General features: G+C 43.8%; 1 protein-coding gene across 1 annotated transcript; it reads right to left on the reverse strand.

Moving 5' to 3' along the window:
• Positions 1 to 338: 338 nt before the first annotated feature.
• Positions 339 to 14,097, reverse strand: elk4 (ETS transcription factor ELK4). Its single transcript, XM_062546348.1, has 6 exons — positions 13,912 to 14,097; positions 11,362 to 11,577; positions 7,369 to 8,088; positions 6,828 to 7,034; positions 5,183 to 5,302; positions 339 to 4,762 (listed from the first exon to the last, which is right to left on the reverse strand). The coding sequence occupies exons 2-6, from the start codon at positions 11,566 to 11,568 to the stop codon at positions 4,664 to 4,666; spliced, it is 1,353 nt and encodes a 450-aa protein (XP_062402332.1). The 5' UTR covers positions 11,569 to 11,577; positions 13,912 to 14,097; the 3' UTR covers positions 339 to 4,663.
• Between the last annotated feature and the right edge of the window lie 2,321 nt (positions 14,098 to 16,418).

The following is a 16,418-nucleotide window of genomic DNA, read 5'->3' on the forward strand; positions in this document are numbered from 1 at the left end:
CATTTTAGGCAACAAGAATGAATCTGCAAACTTGCCCATGACTAGTGATTTGGTACAATATGAGTAAAGGCCGTTTAGTCTTGACAAAGGAATTCATTGTAGCTCAGAAGCCATGGTCTAAATCTCTCAGCATCAGTCTGCTTCACTGGTTGCCCCCACAGGAGGAATACTATCATTATCCCTACAATGACCGTTAATGTTGAATGATCAAACTTAAATGAATGTTTGTTATCAGAAAAGCATGATCTTATTTAGGCTTTTTCATCAAATAGTTCAGATGATGACCCCTTACAATCCCCTCCTTCCAGCAGGACGTTCTGCAAAAAGCCACACACCCGCAGTTGACAAAGACCATATTTAATGTATTTCCTGTTTGATTTCAACAGATTTACCGCTCCACCTCTATTTACAGTACAAGGAACACTCCAATTAACATTAAGCTTGTAAACATTTGGCATTTCAACATTTGAGTTAAACAACAGGAAAATATTTGTTCTTTATTTGACAAAATACATTTGCGAGGGCTGATGACTTTCAAAGCAATGGGATATATCAGTACCATAAGGATGTTTTGTTTTCTTTTATACACAAGAGGAAAAGGCAACCATTTATTACTCCTATATGGACCACTTCTGTTTTGTCTCTGTTTCAACCTTTATGCTAGCATGTCTTGAGGAGTACAATGCAAAATTGGATGGCTGTTAGTCATTTGAATTTTATCAAAACTATAGTAAGTAAAATATAGCATATCTCTCTTATACTTTACCACTAGCATAGAAATCTAGATTATGAGAGAAAATAGACATTTGATGAGCTTGATTTGTAAAAGTCTGTTGGGATTTCATCTTTTTAGGAGTCCACCTGTGCAGCATAAAGTACTTTGTGCATAGACTTACTTACTTACTTTTTTTTTTTATCAAAGTGGGATAAAAAGTGGATATCTTCTCAAATAATAATGATAAAATTATACAACATTCCTTTTCCCAGAGTAGAGTCAATCTTTATCTCTATGAAACTGCACCTTGAAATAAGACTTACTTTTAAAACCACTGTGGTTTATGACTATACATAAGTGATATTTGACAGAGGATATCCCCTGGGGTTAAAAATAATTATTTTTAGGTCACCTTTTAGTTGGACAAATAAACCTCCTTAAGTGCCAATACTGTCAAGCATCACTACTTTAGCATCAAATCACTGTACAACAGATTAGCTTGGTTCAGTTAGGCTGCTACGTTCAAACCTTCAGTGTTACAAAGGATAGGTCCACTGACTGGTCAGAATTGACAAGGAAAACAAACAAACAAACAAACAAACAAAACTATCCACTAAAACAAACCAAACAATGTTGATTATAATTTCAATCCATCTAGGGAAAACAATAGTACAACACCCACAAGGGGACAAAAGAAGGGCAAAAAAAGTATACACAGAAAAATCCACAGAATGAGAAGGTCTAAAAACAGTCATTATGCACCGTGTTTGTTATGTTCTGAGCTTGCAGTACACACATTACAACCAGTCCCACAGGAGGCGTTAGAAGCTGACGGGAGCCTCTCACACATCGCCTGCACCAGTGGTACACAGGGCACAGCGACATTCACAAAACAAAACAAAACCAAACAAAAGTGAAGACTTCATAGACTCGTGGAAACAATAGTACAGAAGCACAGGAGGGCAGTTATAGTATGTTATTAACAGTAGAAAACCAACACAGCACGTAAGTGCTGATGCCCATACTTTTTTTTTCTCTCTTTCAAAATGAACAATGTTCTATAATTGTTATAATTTTCTCATATTCTGTAAAGCACAGAATGTCTGCTATTCAAAACGCAGGGCCACACGAGGTACACCAGGAATCCTGTGTATAAGAAAATGGCTTTAGCCATTCATAGGCTGTAGAGATCAGCATGACATCCTGCACACCGAGGAATGGACAGAAATGGGGAAAATAGTTTGTTTCCAGAAAAGCAACTGCATCATGTCCCTAGCAATCATCTCTTGTTGATGAGGGCCGTGCTAGCTGAGAGTGCACAGCCAACAAGCTCATCTCATTTGGCAAATACATCCATCCAGCAAAATAAGGCACCATGTGCATGGCCTTCTCATTCCAACATTGTGTTCAAATGCTGTGCAGTATAATTCTCTGTAGGGTAAGTTAGATTTGATTTCTGACTTATAGTCAGAGGTCAATTGAGTATGGCTTAAAATGAGTAGAAACAAAAACTTCATTTTAGACTCTCAGTTTTCTCCAAGAAAGTAGAAATTATTATAAAACTGGTGATTGAACCCGGCTATGTTCTAGATCTTAACACAGGACAAGACGTGCATCATAATACCTGACATGTTCTAGATCTTGTTACAGGACAAGACTCTGCATCAAAATACCTGAGATATATCTTTCTGAGGTTCCGAGGGAGTGTGAATGAAATCAAATCATTCCCGTGTTATGAGAGGGGAAAACATAACGAAACAGCTTGATGTCCTTGAGACGACTCTAATACAGCCTGATACTGTGGACCTACTGTAGATTACTGATTAACTAACTACCTCCACTGACTCCCGCTCACAAATGAAACACTAGTGGCCTTGTTTGTGAGAAGCTGTGTGTCCTAACGCCGGTGAAGGAAGAGGGAACAGAGGGGCTTGAGGGGGTTAAGTCACTTGGGGATAGATTTGAACACAAACATACACGCAAGGTCAAACGTCTCCCAAACAGATTAGATTAAGCGCCTACAATTAAAATACAAATTCCAGTTTCGAGTGGATTTTTAAGTGCTGGTGTAGTTTGTCTTCAAAGCGGGGCTTTCTCCTTCAGTTGGACTCAAGGGTAAAGCCTGTGGAAAGAGGTAGGGGACTGCACTTTAGAGGAAAGTGCACATAAGCGACAAATTCTGAGACAAATAGTAAATACAATCTGCAGTGCCAAAAGTGAAGGAAAGCAGCCTCGTGATCCCTTTAGTCTACAACTGATGAACCACTAAAGACAAAGGGCGACGAAAGCTGCTCATGTCCGCTGTGAGCCAGAGAGATGTAGTGGCAACAATGACAGGGATGCAGACCACACGTCTAGTGTAGACTAAGCTGCTAAGGTTACAAAACAGAATCGTTTATACATTACGCTATTCCTCCGTGCCGTATCCCTGCCACAACTGTGTTGCAGTGTTTGAATAACCTGTTTTTTTTCCCCATCCACGCAAAGGGCCGGATTTGGTCAAAGCAGGTAAACTTGCTTGGTGCCAAGGGCAGTGCAGTGAACAAGGTGTCTTCGCTGTCATTGTAGAATTGATCTGTTCTTAATTTGTGGGTTACATAATTGGTAATGTTATGTGGATATCAATTATTCTTGGGTTTTTTTTATATACCCCACCTATTCTCCTTCGGAAATGTCAAGAAGGTGTGCTCTCAAATGGGCGTCTAGAAACGACCATGTCAGAAACCAGTAACAGATGCATTACTGCCTATGGTCGGCCTTCTTGGATACCTGCCACTGCACACAGAAATACCTCAGTGGGATTACCAAGCAATGGGTGGCACTAGCATGCGGTACGTTCATACAATTCTGTGCCGTCAACAGTCTTGGCCGTCCCAAGTCATACCCAGCTGCGACTGCCTCGGAGTGCAAATCGTTCTAGACTTTCCCTTCCTCTGCGAGTCACATTAACTTTTCAAAAATGAAAACCGTTAATAGAGGCTTAGAGGGATACAGAAGCACGCTGAGCACTGAGGGCGGTTCGACTTGCCAGGACTCTTCATAGCTCATTACAGCATTTTGCAGGGGATTATCTATCCAAGTTGCCCATTCGGTGAACTCCTGGCTGAACAGTGGGAGATGCAATTTTCTACAGGCAAATTTGTGGGCGAGACACTGATGGCATTAACGCCAGCTAATCTCTCTCGATTGCTGTCACGACACTGAGTGGCCCAAGCAAATTTTTTGGGGGAAAAGGTGCAGACGAGAGAAGGTCACAATTAGGTCAGAAGGTTTCAACTATGAGGCCACCTTTAGGCGAACTCTCCTAAAACCTATTAGAAAAGGTCAACAGGGTGAGAAAATAGGCATCGAAAGTTGGTCAGGCTGAGTCATCACAGAGCACATACTTAGGACACATGTTAAAAAACATGTTTAAAAAAAAAAAAAAAAAAGGAATATTTATTTCAAGAAGTTCAGCCCAGCCGCATCCATGAAGGGCACTTGAAGTTCAACAATACACCAGTAAAAGTTTTAAAAGACCATCCTTACATCATCCACGTGAGAGGCCTGATTGGTGCGTGGTCATGTGACGCAGCAGCTTCACCACTGGCCAGGCTCCCTTTCTGCTCGTGCGTCTGAGCTTTTTCCTGAGGGGCGGAGCCTGCTTGGCGATGGCGACGAGCATTTACCAAAAGAGCAGGGAAACGGAAAACGGGGGAAAAGAGCCTTGTCCTCTCCAGCCCATCTTCACCAATCGTACTCCAACGGTAGAAACATTCTGCTATCGAGCCTTACTTTAACAAACAAATAAACGACAAATAGCAACAGCAAAACGCCTGATTTTGTTGTTTTTTTTTTAGACCGCGACAAGATTTGGACGTGAGGGGGAAAAAAGCCGGAGAGTGTAGAGGCCTGGGCGGTGAGAGATGGCGTGGGTGACGCGGATGGGGCCCGGAGCGGAGTGGGGCCTTATGTCTTTGGGGGGTCCGGCGAGAGCGGTCCGGGGGTGGTGCCGTCCAGGCTGTGTTGTATTGGCAAGGTGAACTGTGTGTTGAGCACGGAGGGGAACTGTAACGCAAAAAGTTCTGGGTGAGAGAAGGATTTCAATGTGCGTTGAAAATATGTGACTTGATTATTGCTATCTGCAACAAAATTCTGGTGTGTATGTGGTGTGTGTGTGTGTGTGTGTGTGTGTGTGTGTGTGTGTGTGTGAGAGTGTGTGAGAGTGTGTGAGTGTGTGTGAGAGTGTGTGAGAGTGTATGTGAGTGTGTGTGAGTGTGTGTGAGTGTGTGTGAGTGTGTGTGAGTGTGTGTGTGAATGTGCGCGCACGTGTGCGCTTGCGTATGTGTGTGTGTGTGTGTGTGTGTGAGTGTGCGCGCACACGTGCGCTTGCGTATATGTGTGTGTGAGAGTGTGTGCGTGTGTGCGTGCGTGCGTGCGTGCGTGCGTGCGTGCGTGCGTGCGTGCGTGCGTGCGTGCGTGACATACCTGGAACAGTGTGTGGTGGCCCTGTCTGCGGGCGGGGCTGAGAGGGGCGACTGGACTGAGCGTGCTCCAGAAGTGGATGTTGGACAGCAGAGGACTCGGCGTCAGCAGCAGCGTGGGAGTCTGATGGAGAAAAAAAAAACTCACTGTTACTTTGATGTATTGTTCCCCCATTCACTGACCTGGGAGCAGTCATCCCTGGTCCACAGACTCAAATTACCACTGACAAAACTGGTTCCCCGTAACATAGTGATTAGACATTACTGGGATGTGCTTACAACACTGGAAGTAAATCTGCTGAATAACTTAACTCAGACACAAAAGTAAATAAGAGGAAAAGAAAGTAAATAAAACATGTCGGTGGCCAAACCAGTAGGATTCCTCCATCATCACATGATAAAATCAGATGAGGTCATATCCTGTGTTGGAGTGCTTGGATTATTCCTGTCAAATGTGGCCATTGTGTGCCTCTAATGGTATAATGCAATAACGAGACTTGCTGCCAAATCACATCACAACAACTCGCACAACTCCACCTAAGCAAACATCTGGCAGGATCAAGGCTGTCCACCATTCAGTCTTTAGCTCTTTTGTTGTTTAGTTCAGCTTTGCTCCTTTTAGTCAATTGAAATCATTGTATATCATCACAGTACCACACAATATCTTTCCAAATATAGTGTTGTTGTTATTAAGCTTACTGAGACTTATAAATCACAACAGTCAAATAAATAGTACATCATAATACCACCGAAAGAAAAAAAAAAAACATTCTCCATCTTCCTCATATTTTCATGAGCTAACTGTAACCTGTCACTAAAATGACTTTCTCATGGTCTCCGTCTGCTTGTTTCTTGAGCTCATGAAAGTGCGGCAGCACTGCCACCTACTGCACTGGAGATGCCATTTCTGTCATCTTCTACCTGAAGAGTCTCTCTAACACATCGCGGCCACGTCACTTCCTCTTGACATAAAGTTCAGTCTATGGACTGCACTCGGTGAAAACAAAACCATGTGGCTGTATTTGCTCACTGTAAATGTCAGAGAACTATTCTGATGAGCTAGACAGAACGTCAAAAGCACTAGATTATTGTCACTGTGCAGAGTACAAGACAAGAACAAAGACAACGAAATGCAGAAAGGTTGAGGGGCAAAAACATCTGACGTTACAGTCTGAAGTTAACGACTTGAATTCAGTGAGTTCCCCTACAAACTACCAGCTGGCTCATAGAAAAATGATCCGACTTATGGCCATTCAGTGTCATTTTTTCATTTACTTCAGCTGTCCAGCTGCCTTTGTTTTCATCAAGCTGTCCTAAACTGAAATGGCTGTGACATTGAGAACATATCATACAGAGAATGACATATCTATCAAATGACGGTAAGCTTTCTCCTTCCATTGCATTGCATTCATACAGTAATTTCCCGCATCTAAGCCGCATTTTGTATAAGCCGCAAGACAGTGTTTTATGCCAGTTAAAAGAAACAAAACCATAATAACACCATATTAAGTGCCCCCCTGTATTAACCTCATAGCTGAAGAAATTTTGCAAAATCAATGTATAAACTGCGGCTAATAGTCGGGAAATTACGGTACTCGAGTCGCTTTGTGTTTGAGTACGGACAGAGGTCTGTGTGTCTCAGGTCTCACCTGCAGGAAAGCCGGTGTGAGCGAGGCGGTGGGCAGCGAGGGGCTGGACAGGCCCATGGGGCTCAGGTCCGAGCTGGTAACCACCAGCGTGGGCATCAGCTCCAGGCCTTTGGGCTTCCGGAGCTTTCCGCTCTGGCTGCGGGCAGGAGAGAGCTGCACCTCGCGTCCCTGTGCCGTGCTCGAGAGCACGCTGGAGATGGAGTGGCTCTGTGCGGAATAAGAGAGGGGGGGGGGGGGGGTCAGTTGTGCACACACGTGCCTCCACATTTGCTGACACTGTCTACTCCTTAAAGGGTTAAACTTTTAACTTGAACTGAGATATATATAAACCTCATCTAAATGATTATAGACTGAGAAGTAGCTGGCTTCTTCAAGGGCCTGTGTCCTGACAATGACACGTACAGTAGGACACAGGGCAGGCATCATAGCTTGTGTAAACTTTTCCAAAAAAAAACTTGTTAAGACACCATACAAAGGCTGATCAAGAAAGCATTTGGGCTACAGTGCTGGATGTGGGAGGAGACGCCCCAGCTAAGCCTACCTGTAGCGGAACCTCTGATGGCTGGGAGGAGATGGACTCGATGTCGCTGTCAATCACCAGTTCCTGGGTGGAGTCCTGCAGCGTGTTGGGCGAGGGCGAGCGGGAGTTGAGCTCCACCAGGCTGAACACCGGGGTGTCCTCAAACGAACCGGTCATCTGATGCAGAGCCAGCTGGCTGCCCGTCACGTCCACGTTGCCGGCCACCAATGACGGGGCATGGAGGGAATGCACCACTGTCTGCGTGGGCCTATCGGCTGCGGCGGTGAAGGCAGACGAGCGGCTGGTGGGGATGGTGCCGAACCGGATGACGGACGGCGAGGAGGACTGCTGCTGCGGCTGATACGCCTGGACCTCTTGGGCGCCTCTCTTCTCGGCCAGCTTCTCGCCCGGGTTCTCCATCTTGATGGACTTGAAGAGCTGCGTGCCGGACTGCAGAGAGGTCAGAGTGAAGGTGGTGTACAGGCCCGAGTGGATGTAGTCGTTGCGGCCGGCGGGCTTGCCCTGCCCCGCTGCAACTGCCCCGGCTCTCTCCAACGCTCCGCTCTTGCTCTCCTTCTCCTTCAGCTGGCCGCCGGGGCTCCTGTCCATCACGGGCAAGGCCCCGCCCAAACCCCCTTCCCCTGCCCCCTCGGCATGGCTCGTCGGCTCCCCCTTCAGGATGTCTGGGTAGGAGACGAACCGGTACACAAACTTCTGCCCGTTCACTTTCTTGATGATGTTCTGCAAGCAGGGGAGGAGGCGGGGCAAGTGGTGGGAGGAAGGAAGCGAAGAGAGGAGAGGAGAGCTCGATTTAGCAGCAATCATTACGTGGGACAGCTAACGCAGTTAACGTCATTACCAGATGCCTTGTCTCTCTGGCCTCTCTTCACACATCAGCTAAATACAGCGGTACAGTAAGCGCTGGTTTTGCTGCTGCTCTCAAATCGACCCATCTCCTCCAATTACACTGACAACCGCCGGGATGGCAAAACTGTCAAGGGTAGGCAAGTGATGGCCCTTAACTGTCTACATCCGCTAACATGAAACATACTTATATATAGAGTCCTGTGATAAAAACTTTGATCTGCATTTCTTTGAGAGAAACCACACACAGACTGGCAAGTGGGGTTTTGGCATGATAGAGGCATAGAGCTTTTAGTGTGAGGACATGTCAACAATGCAGTGAGCATTTGTGTATGGCGGGACAACACGGATACATACTGAGCATAACAGCTTTTTTTGGCCATGTTTCTTTGTTGTCAACAGATGGTATGGAAGCCCGCTAGCTTCCCACAGCTGGAGACCTCCCCTGCTAAATATTCTAATGTGGGTGAAAAAAAAGGGCTTAGCCGAAGCTGCATTTGGCAACTCTATTACAATTGCAGTGATTTGGATCAACTGCAAAATCAACCGCTGGCCCCAATCTTTTATGGATTACGCTAACTCAAAAAGTGGCTGACAATAAAAAAATAGTTTTAATGATAATCATTTGAAAAAGAAACTATTCAGACGTTATTCACTTGAGATGTAACCTAACTCTATTAACAAAATGTAGGGGGCTGGATTTTTTCAAAGTAGAACTGTTCTGCAGGTCGCCAATCCTGACTGGACATGGATGTATTTTTCAAAGGCAGAATTTGCAACTACAACTTTCAACAGACCTGCCCTCAGGGTCTAACTGACAACTAACTGACTACTAACGGACCACTACAAAAGTACAATAGCAATAACATAAATTCAAATAAAAGTGCATTTTGAACAGGCATTCATACCAAACTATAAAAATCCATTCACATCAATTGTAAAAGGGGCAGTAAAGGCCGCGTCCGCAACTCTCTAAGGACAAAGAACGCGTCCTCTGTTTGTGGCCCTCCACCCAGACGCCTCAGACATCCCACCCCGTAACATAGGCTACCGCCGCGGCCAAACAACCTGCAATTACAGTCATGCAGCAGCTTTCAGCAGCTCTGCGGAATGTGAGGGGGAGAGAGGAAACCACGGTGACACTACTCCACCCTGATCCTACGCCGCCCAGCGCCAGCCTCCCACACACGGACAATCCACCAGCACAGGGGGAGAAAAACACTGGGCCCGCGGCAAGAGTGATGGGGAGCTGACAGTACAGAGGCAGCCAAAATACCTGCCCTGCATATGCTGACAGCAGCAGTTGTTAATAATAAAAGCTAGCTAACTTGCTAAAGGTCTACCATTTGAATCCAGTGCACTTTGTTTGGCCAAATTCAGCGAGTTGCTTCTCACAGTCCTCTAGCCACCTATTACGCGTGTGCACTCATAGGAGGACAGAGGTGTTCGTAGTCTTACCGATCTAAAAGTGAAACAGGCCATACACCTAGCCATACACCATTCCAGCCATACAACTCATAGCTTCAGAAGTACAAGAGGGAGGGGGGTGTCATCTGATCACCTGTTGCTGTTCTTAAACATCAGCAATCAGAATGTCACATTTGAGTTTGCGCTGTTAATCCACCCTCCACAGTTTCCAGGAGGCTGGAGCCCAAATCTACACAGTGAACAGCTTAAGTGGCTGATTGTTTACCTCACTGTCACTTCACCATACACAACCAAAGTGAACTGTAAGAGGCCATAAAACAGAACAGCCTTGAAGGATGAACATAAAAAAAGGTAAATCCTTGCATATTATTGCAATAAAGCATGGGGATTGATGATATAAATACACAATGCTAATGTGTACCTTTTTGCAATAAATGGCCTCTAACCAAAACATATCAGAAAATAAGAAAAAACCTTGAACTCGTCTTAGATTTCTTTAATATACAGGTATGTGATTTCAAAGCAGGCAGTAGTAAAAAAAAACTCTATGATTACAGTAGTTCTACACTAAGCATCCTATAGCCTAGCTTTTGGTCATGTGAAGGGGCATTTAGTTCTAAGCTATCAACAAAGAGACAGCGATCCATACAGCAGCATTATCCAAGAGTGAGTCAGTTCAGTGCCACTGCATCCACGACCTGCCACTAGCTTTCCTCATCTCAACGGATTACCCATCATCATCATCATCATCAATATTTCTTAGCACCTTGGATTGGACCCGATGAGTGAGTGAAATCTCATGTTGGAATTTCTACTTAATGCTGATTAAGATTAATTAATTTATAAACTTTAGCTACTTTTCTTCATGTGAGTGACTAAAGTAATAGTGAAGATCACCACACATATGCCATAAATATCACTACGCAATGCCCTGAAATGTCTAAACAAATGCATTACAAACCTGCAGCAAAGACTAATAATTAGACGTGGAAAACTCCAGCTTCAGAGAGTAAAAGTCCAATCATGTATTGGTTCTACCTGTGCACTTAGCGCAGATTATCTCATCAATTAGCTGCTCTACCTAGCTAAAGAGTTGTGCTACTTAGAATCAGCTGGTTTAAATGAACGGTTGGCACAGATTAGTTGTGGTAGGACTTTTACTGTCTGAAACTGGATTTTTCCACCTTTGTTAATAATGCATAAGGGTGTGATCATTGATTATGTGTAAACTGGTAAAACATGCTTCCTTCAGAGTGCCACTTTTATGTGTGGAAAGACTTTGACAACATACAAACATATTTCCACTATTTTATACAGCATCTGTATATACTGTAGGTCCAAAGTGGTATTCTGAGCGAGTGTGAGCCAACACTAGCAGACTAGCATGCTAACTATAGTGTATCTTTGTAACACCATTTTTCACATTACATCAAAGAGTTATTTCTTCACATGCTCTTGCTATTTCTAGGTAATATTTAAACATTTTAGATGATACTTTAAACTGATCATATGCATACTCTTTAAAGGCAAGGTATTTGATAATACCCATTTTATTATACCCATATTAACTATAAAAACACACACACACACACACACACACACACACACACACACACACACACACACACACACTCACATACCATCCTTAGTGAATCAGATTCTGATTCTTACTATGAGCAATCCAACCTTGACAGACTGCATGTTTGGCAGAGTGCAAAGTACCTTCTCGTAGTAATAGCGCAGGGCCCGGCTCAGCTTGTCGTAGTTCATGTTGGGTTTGTTCTTGCGCGCGCCCCACAGCTTGGCTACCTCCTCGGCCTGCAGCAGCTTGAACTCGCCCTCCTGGTTGGTCCAGCAGATGAGCCGCTCCTGGCTCTGGTCCAGGAGAAGCTGCAGCAGGAACTGCCACAGGGTGACCGAGCTGTCCATGGCATCCAGCTGCATGGGCACACACACACACACACACACAGAAGTGCACGGTGGGTCAAGGCAGGGGAATGCATTGCACTTTCTGCAGGGAGATTGTTCCACTCTCTGCTATACAGTGCATGCTGTGCATCATATCAAGTCTTACAACCACAAAACATGTAATCCTTTGTGACACAGAAATAGGACACACACAACTCATACAGCAGTGCACACAAGGATCCATAATGAATAGGCCTAATCTGATCATTTTAATGTTCTGCAAATGTCTGTGCCCTTTTCAAACTCACAGTAGTATATTCAACATGTCTCTCTTTTTGCCCAATAATCCATGTTTAAGGAGGATCAATCAATGACACAGTCTACATGTCTTAACAGAAATGACTTTGTGTCAGACTGCAAAGACGGTGAGATAGGCCTAAACAAGCATGCAGGTTAAAGCAGGCCACACAACAAAGCATCAGAAAACAACCACAATCTCGCATAGAGCTTCCTTCTGAGAACATCTCAAACTGACAATGGGGGTCATCTGAAACCAGCATCTACTTTCCGTCTCGTCACCAGCCATTGTCTATAATCACATGTATCTGTCTATAGTCTGGCCTAAAACAGTATCAATTCAATACCGCTAACATAGTAGCCTATGCAGTATCTAGTGAACCTGTTGACTAAACCTTTGGTTTCACTTTTCTGAGAAGACTAAGCTGACTTACACTTAACTTGATACAGACTCCTCAGGCTGCCACATATCATTAGGAGTATCCTTAAATGTTGGGGGCCAGAGCCAGATCTCTCTCTAGGGCTCTGGCTGGGGCTAGCTGGTTACGATGTTAAAAGCCTTTCTCTGACGCATGGTTGGATATGGTTCTTCACACCAGCCAATAACAAAACTGACCGTCATTGAGCTCCTCTTCAGTGGGCTACAAGTTACAGTACGTGGCTATAGTTTTGTTTTTTTTTGTTCAACCAACTAGTATCACACCTAATCAATATAATTGTATTGTTGTATGAGAAGAGGGATCTAATGATTAATCAAATTAATGGTCTTGCTTTTGTGGATTTTTACAGCACTTTCATACATAACATACATGTGGATCATGAATATCAATATAACACACAGCCTTGCTTGGTTCGAGTGAGGACCTGCAGTATTTGTAGATAAACTAACCTTTAGCATTCTCATGGCTGGACAGAGCCCCAAGTTCTGGACCCACTGGAAAGTGTGGCCAGTTAGCTGTGTGACACGTCAATTTGCAACACAGTAACATTTTGAGCAATGCTATGATATCACTGCTCAGTGTGTTACATTGTTGCAAATTAGGGAGGGATGCAACTTATTCAGAATCATTTCGAAGTTTCGTTCCTCGCTCAGAATTGAGGGTTCTAAATGAAGAGAACACCTGATACTTCGTGGACATTTTTCACTAGTAAGCCCTAAGCAGTACATCTCTGAAGCCGAGAACACGGTGCATGCAACTGCGTCAAAATAGGCTGTCTACAACAGCCACGTTTGTGAAGTCCCCTTTTGTCTGATGGCTACGCATATTTTGTCTTTTTTTACTTCACATTCTCAAATCATATGCTGTGTGGAATGGTTTCTTGCAGGCACCGAGTACACTGCGTGCTAAAATGTAAGCAAAATATACTCTGACTCATCTTTGACCAAGCGGGAAAAAAACTCCAAAAGCAACACACCTCCCACACACACTGACAAAAACATTAATGTGTGAGAGTCTAGTCTACTAAAAACGAAATAATGCCTGTGCATAAGCCGAATGTCTAGCACAACACAGATGAATCTGGGACTAAATGGAGATAAAGCTTCGTAGTCTGAACATTGAACTCCATGTTCACGTTAAATCTGCAACCGCAGAGGTGGTTACTTACAAGGATCAACAACAGTGTCCTCCACTAAATTAAACAGACCATGACACAATTACTAGTTACATATAAGTTTAACTATTCGCTAATTTTAATGTTTCACATAACCTAATAAAACCCGCAAATCATATGCAACTACGTTAACGTTTCCAATTGTGATGTGCTAGTTACCTTCCTATAACTAATATAACTTAGCTAGTAAATTCCAAACTTAAAAACAAAGCTGACTGCAAGAACTATGTGCCACAAGTATCATTCGTTAACTGTCTATTGGACTGTAAGAAAGTTGTTATAACTCTGGTTAACCGGGACACAGTAGGGTAAATTAAATGGCTAAACAGCTAGCTATAGCTAATGTCAGTTTCAGACACAGTGCTTGCTAGCTAGCTACAGTGCAATTTGACTGACAACAAAATCGCCCCGGTGGGTAGACTCATGAAATTCATTTCTCGGAGCCTCTCTTACCTTACTTGCCGATGTTTTTTATTCCAATCTTGGGCAGTCCACAACCAAAGTGATTTCCACTTAGGTGTCTACATCTTTAATTCTTGATTTGCAGAATTGCATTAGGGTCTGCCGTTAAGAGACAAGTTTGTTGGAAAAACAAATCCACAAAAAAATGTTTGAGGTCCTTAGCAATTGTTAACAGGAACAAATCTCTCAGAACAGGAAATTAAGACTCTGCTGAGATCACTTCCTTTTTGTTTGCTAGTATTTCATAAATATGCTTTTAGCTCCCTCCGTGGTCATTTGTAGGCGCGCTTCATCTCGGGGATAGAGGCTGGGTCAGATGCTTACATGTAGTTATTTTTCTCTGACAAATTAGATTTCTGGCATAATTTAACAAACTACACCTTATTCTTAAGGGATGTCAGCGTATCCAGTGGAGAGACCTAGGCTACTAGGTGCGTGGGAGATTTTACTCTGCAGCTCGCTTGGTAGTTGGATGGGTGGGATCTAGCCTGCTGTCGATTAAAAACAGCTTGGAATAGGATTTCATTTTTATTCTACCTTTTGGTCCCTGTCCTTCTATACGTAGCCTATGTCAAGTTGGTTTTCACATCTTTATCCTCATTCATTTGCTTTTAGACGTGTTTTAATGTAGCCTATTAACCAGCTTTATTATTGGGGACACATTTTATATGACTAAATTATGACCCACATAATACTACAAGAACTATCCTATGTTTACCAGTCCAATAATCACCAATTTACTGTATCTGATGTCCACCTGGACCATTACTTAATCAGGGGAAAATACATTAGATCCTAAATCTGGCGGATCTTCTCACGACCTCAGTGACCTCTCATATGGGTTAAGTGCCTATTATTGCAGAAATAGGGCCTCTTTGCATTACCTTTGACCTTTCATCAAAATGAACAAAAGTTCTTTGGAGGCACACATAGCACCCTTAGTTAAGTACCACCAGGGGGCGTGTGGCAGCCCAGGGAGGGTTGTACATTCCCCATCGATTACTTAAGAATTGTGAGTAAAAAGTTCACTGCAGAACAGTCCTCAGAGGTGGTGTCACCATTGCATGTCCAGTGTGAAGGTCCCTGTCAATTCATCTTCTTTAAACATACTTTCAATTCAGTATCATATTCACTTTGTATGTTATAGAAGCTTTTCATTGGCCTACACTGTTCATATCGTATGACTACAAGTGCATGCACAATTTAAAACATATACATTAATGTTTGTGTAGCTGTAGCCAACCTCGGTGTGCTATTCACTGCTCTGGAAAACAACATAACTCATAGTTTTGTCTGATCAGATGGCACACCTGCTGACAGTTAATGTGGTTCAGAATTATGTCTCCACAGAATGAAGATGTGGACTGATAAGACCGGATACACAAAGAGCTACTGTAAGTGTAGAGGTGACAGCCAATGAGATGGTTCATAATCATCCTGTTGCCCATGCACGGTAAATTCATATCCTTTGTCGATTAGTATTGCCTTGCATGCTGTTGAGTCTTGAATGAATCATACGGATTCTAGTGATGTAGGTCATAGACTGAGCGCATGGCATGAGTATATTTAGAAGGAAACCTCCACTTTGACAACCAGTAATCAGTCCTGGGTCTAGTCTAATCTAGTCTAGTCCTGGGCTTCAGAGACTCTCCAGTTTGATGCCCTGATGTTGCTCTGCAGAACCAGTAAATCAGACCGACACAGGAGACTGGGAAGCTGCTGAGGCTCTCTGGTGATAAAGGAGACAAAGAACAGAGATGAACAGAGAAAAAAATGTCGCCTCAGTCCTGAAGGCTTTTCAGTGACCCATTTTCCCAGCTGTAAAGCAGTGGGGAGGAGGGAGTGCCCGAGGATCCACGGGGAGAGGGGTGTTCTAAAGCGCTGTTGGGAAAAGAGGAAGAATAAAAATCCCCCTCTCTGCTCTCCAGATCCCGATAAAATCCTGTATCTCTCTGTATCGCCCTGTGATAACTGGATGATGCATTTGAACCTTCCATGTGGGCTCTGCCCAGGTATTTTTAGCATTGCTCTGGAGGTTGATGTTAGGTCAGTTTAGGGAGAGGCAGGCCACACCTTCTCCAGCTCACTGTGAAATGGAACATACAGAGCGCAGTTTGGCACAAAAAGCCAGACATTCCAGTCCAACAAGCACGCTAGGCTCCTAGAGTGCCTTTGCTCCTTGCAGCCAACATCACACAGAACACTCCCACATATTTCAGCTCAGCAGCAACACAAACTAGCATTCTCCTCCCTCAAACCCACTGCATTCTATTATTTTCTCAAAGTGACAGAAACAGAAAGGCAACAGAGTAAGCCCACAATGAGTTGAGCTACATGTTATGCAATAGTTACAACAGTCTGGGGATTGTTGCATTCATTGGTGAAAAGTAGCTTCAATCTTCATTGTGTCACATATCCCACCCTACACCAGTTTGAATCTGTGAATATATTTTAACTGGGATGGCATTCAGAGAGCACAGACCTATATGCTATGCTAT

Source organism: Sardina pilchardus, chromosome 9 (genome assembly GCF_963854185.1).
Source record: "Sardina pilchardus chromosome 9, fSarPil1.1, whole genome shotgun sequence".
NCBI lineage: Eukaryota > Metazoa > Chordata > Actinopteri > Clupeiformes > Clupeidae > Sardina > Sardina pilchardus.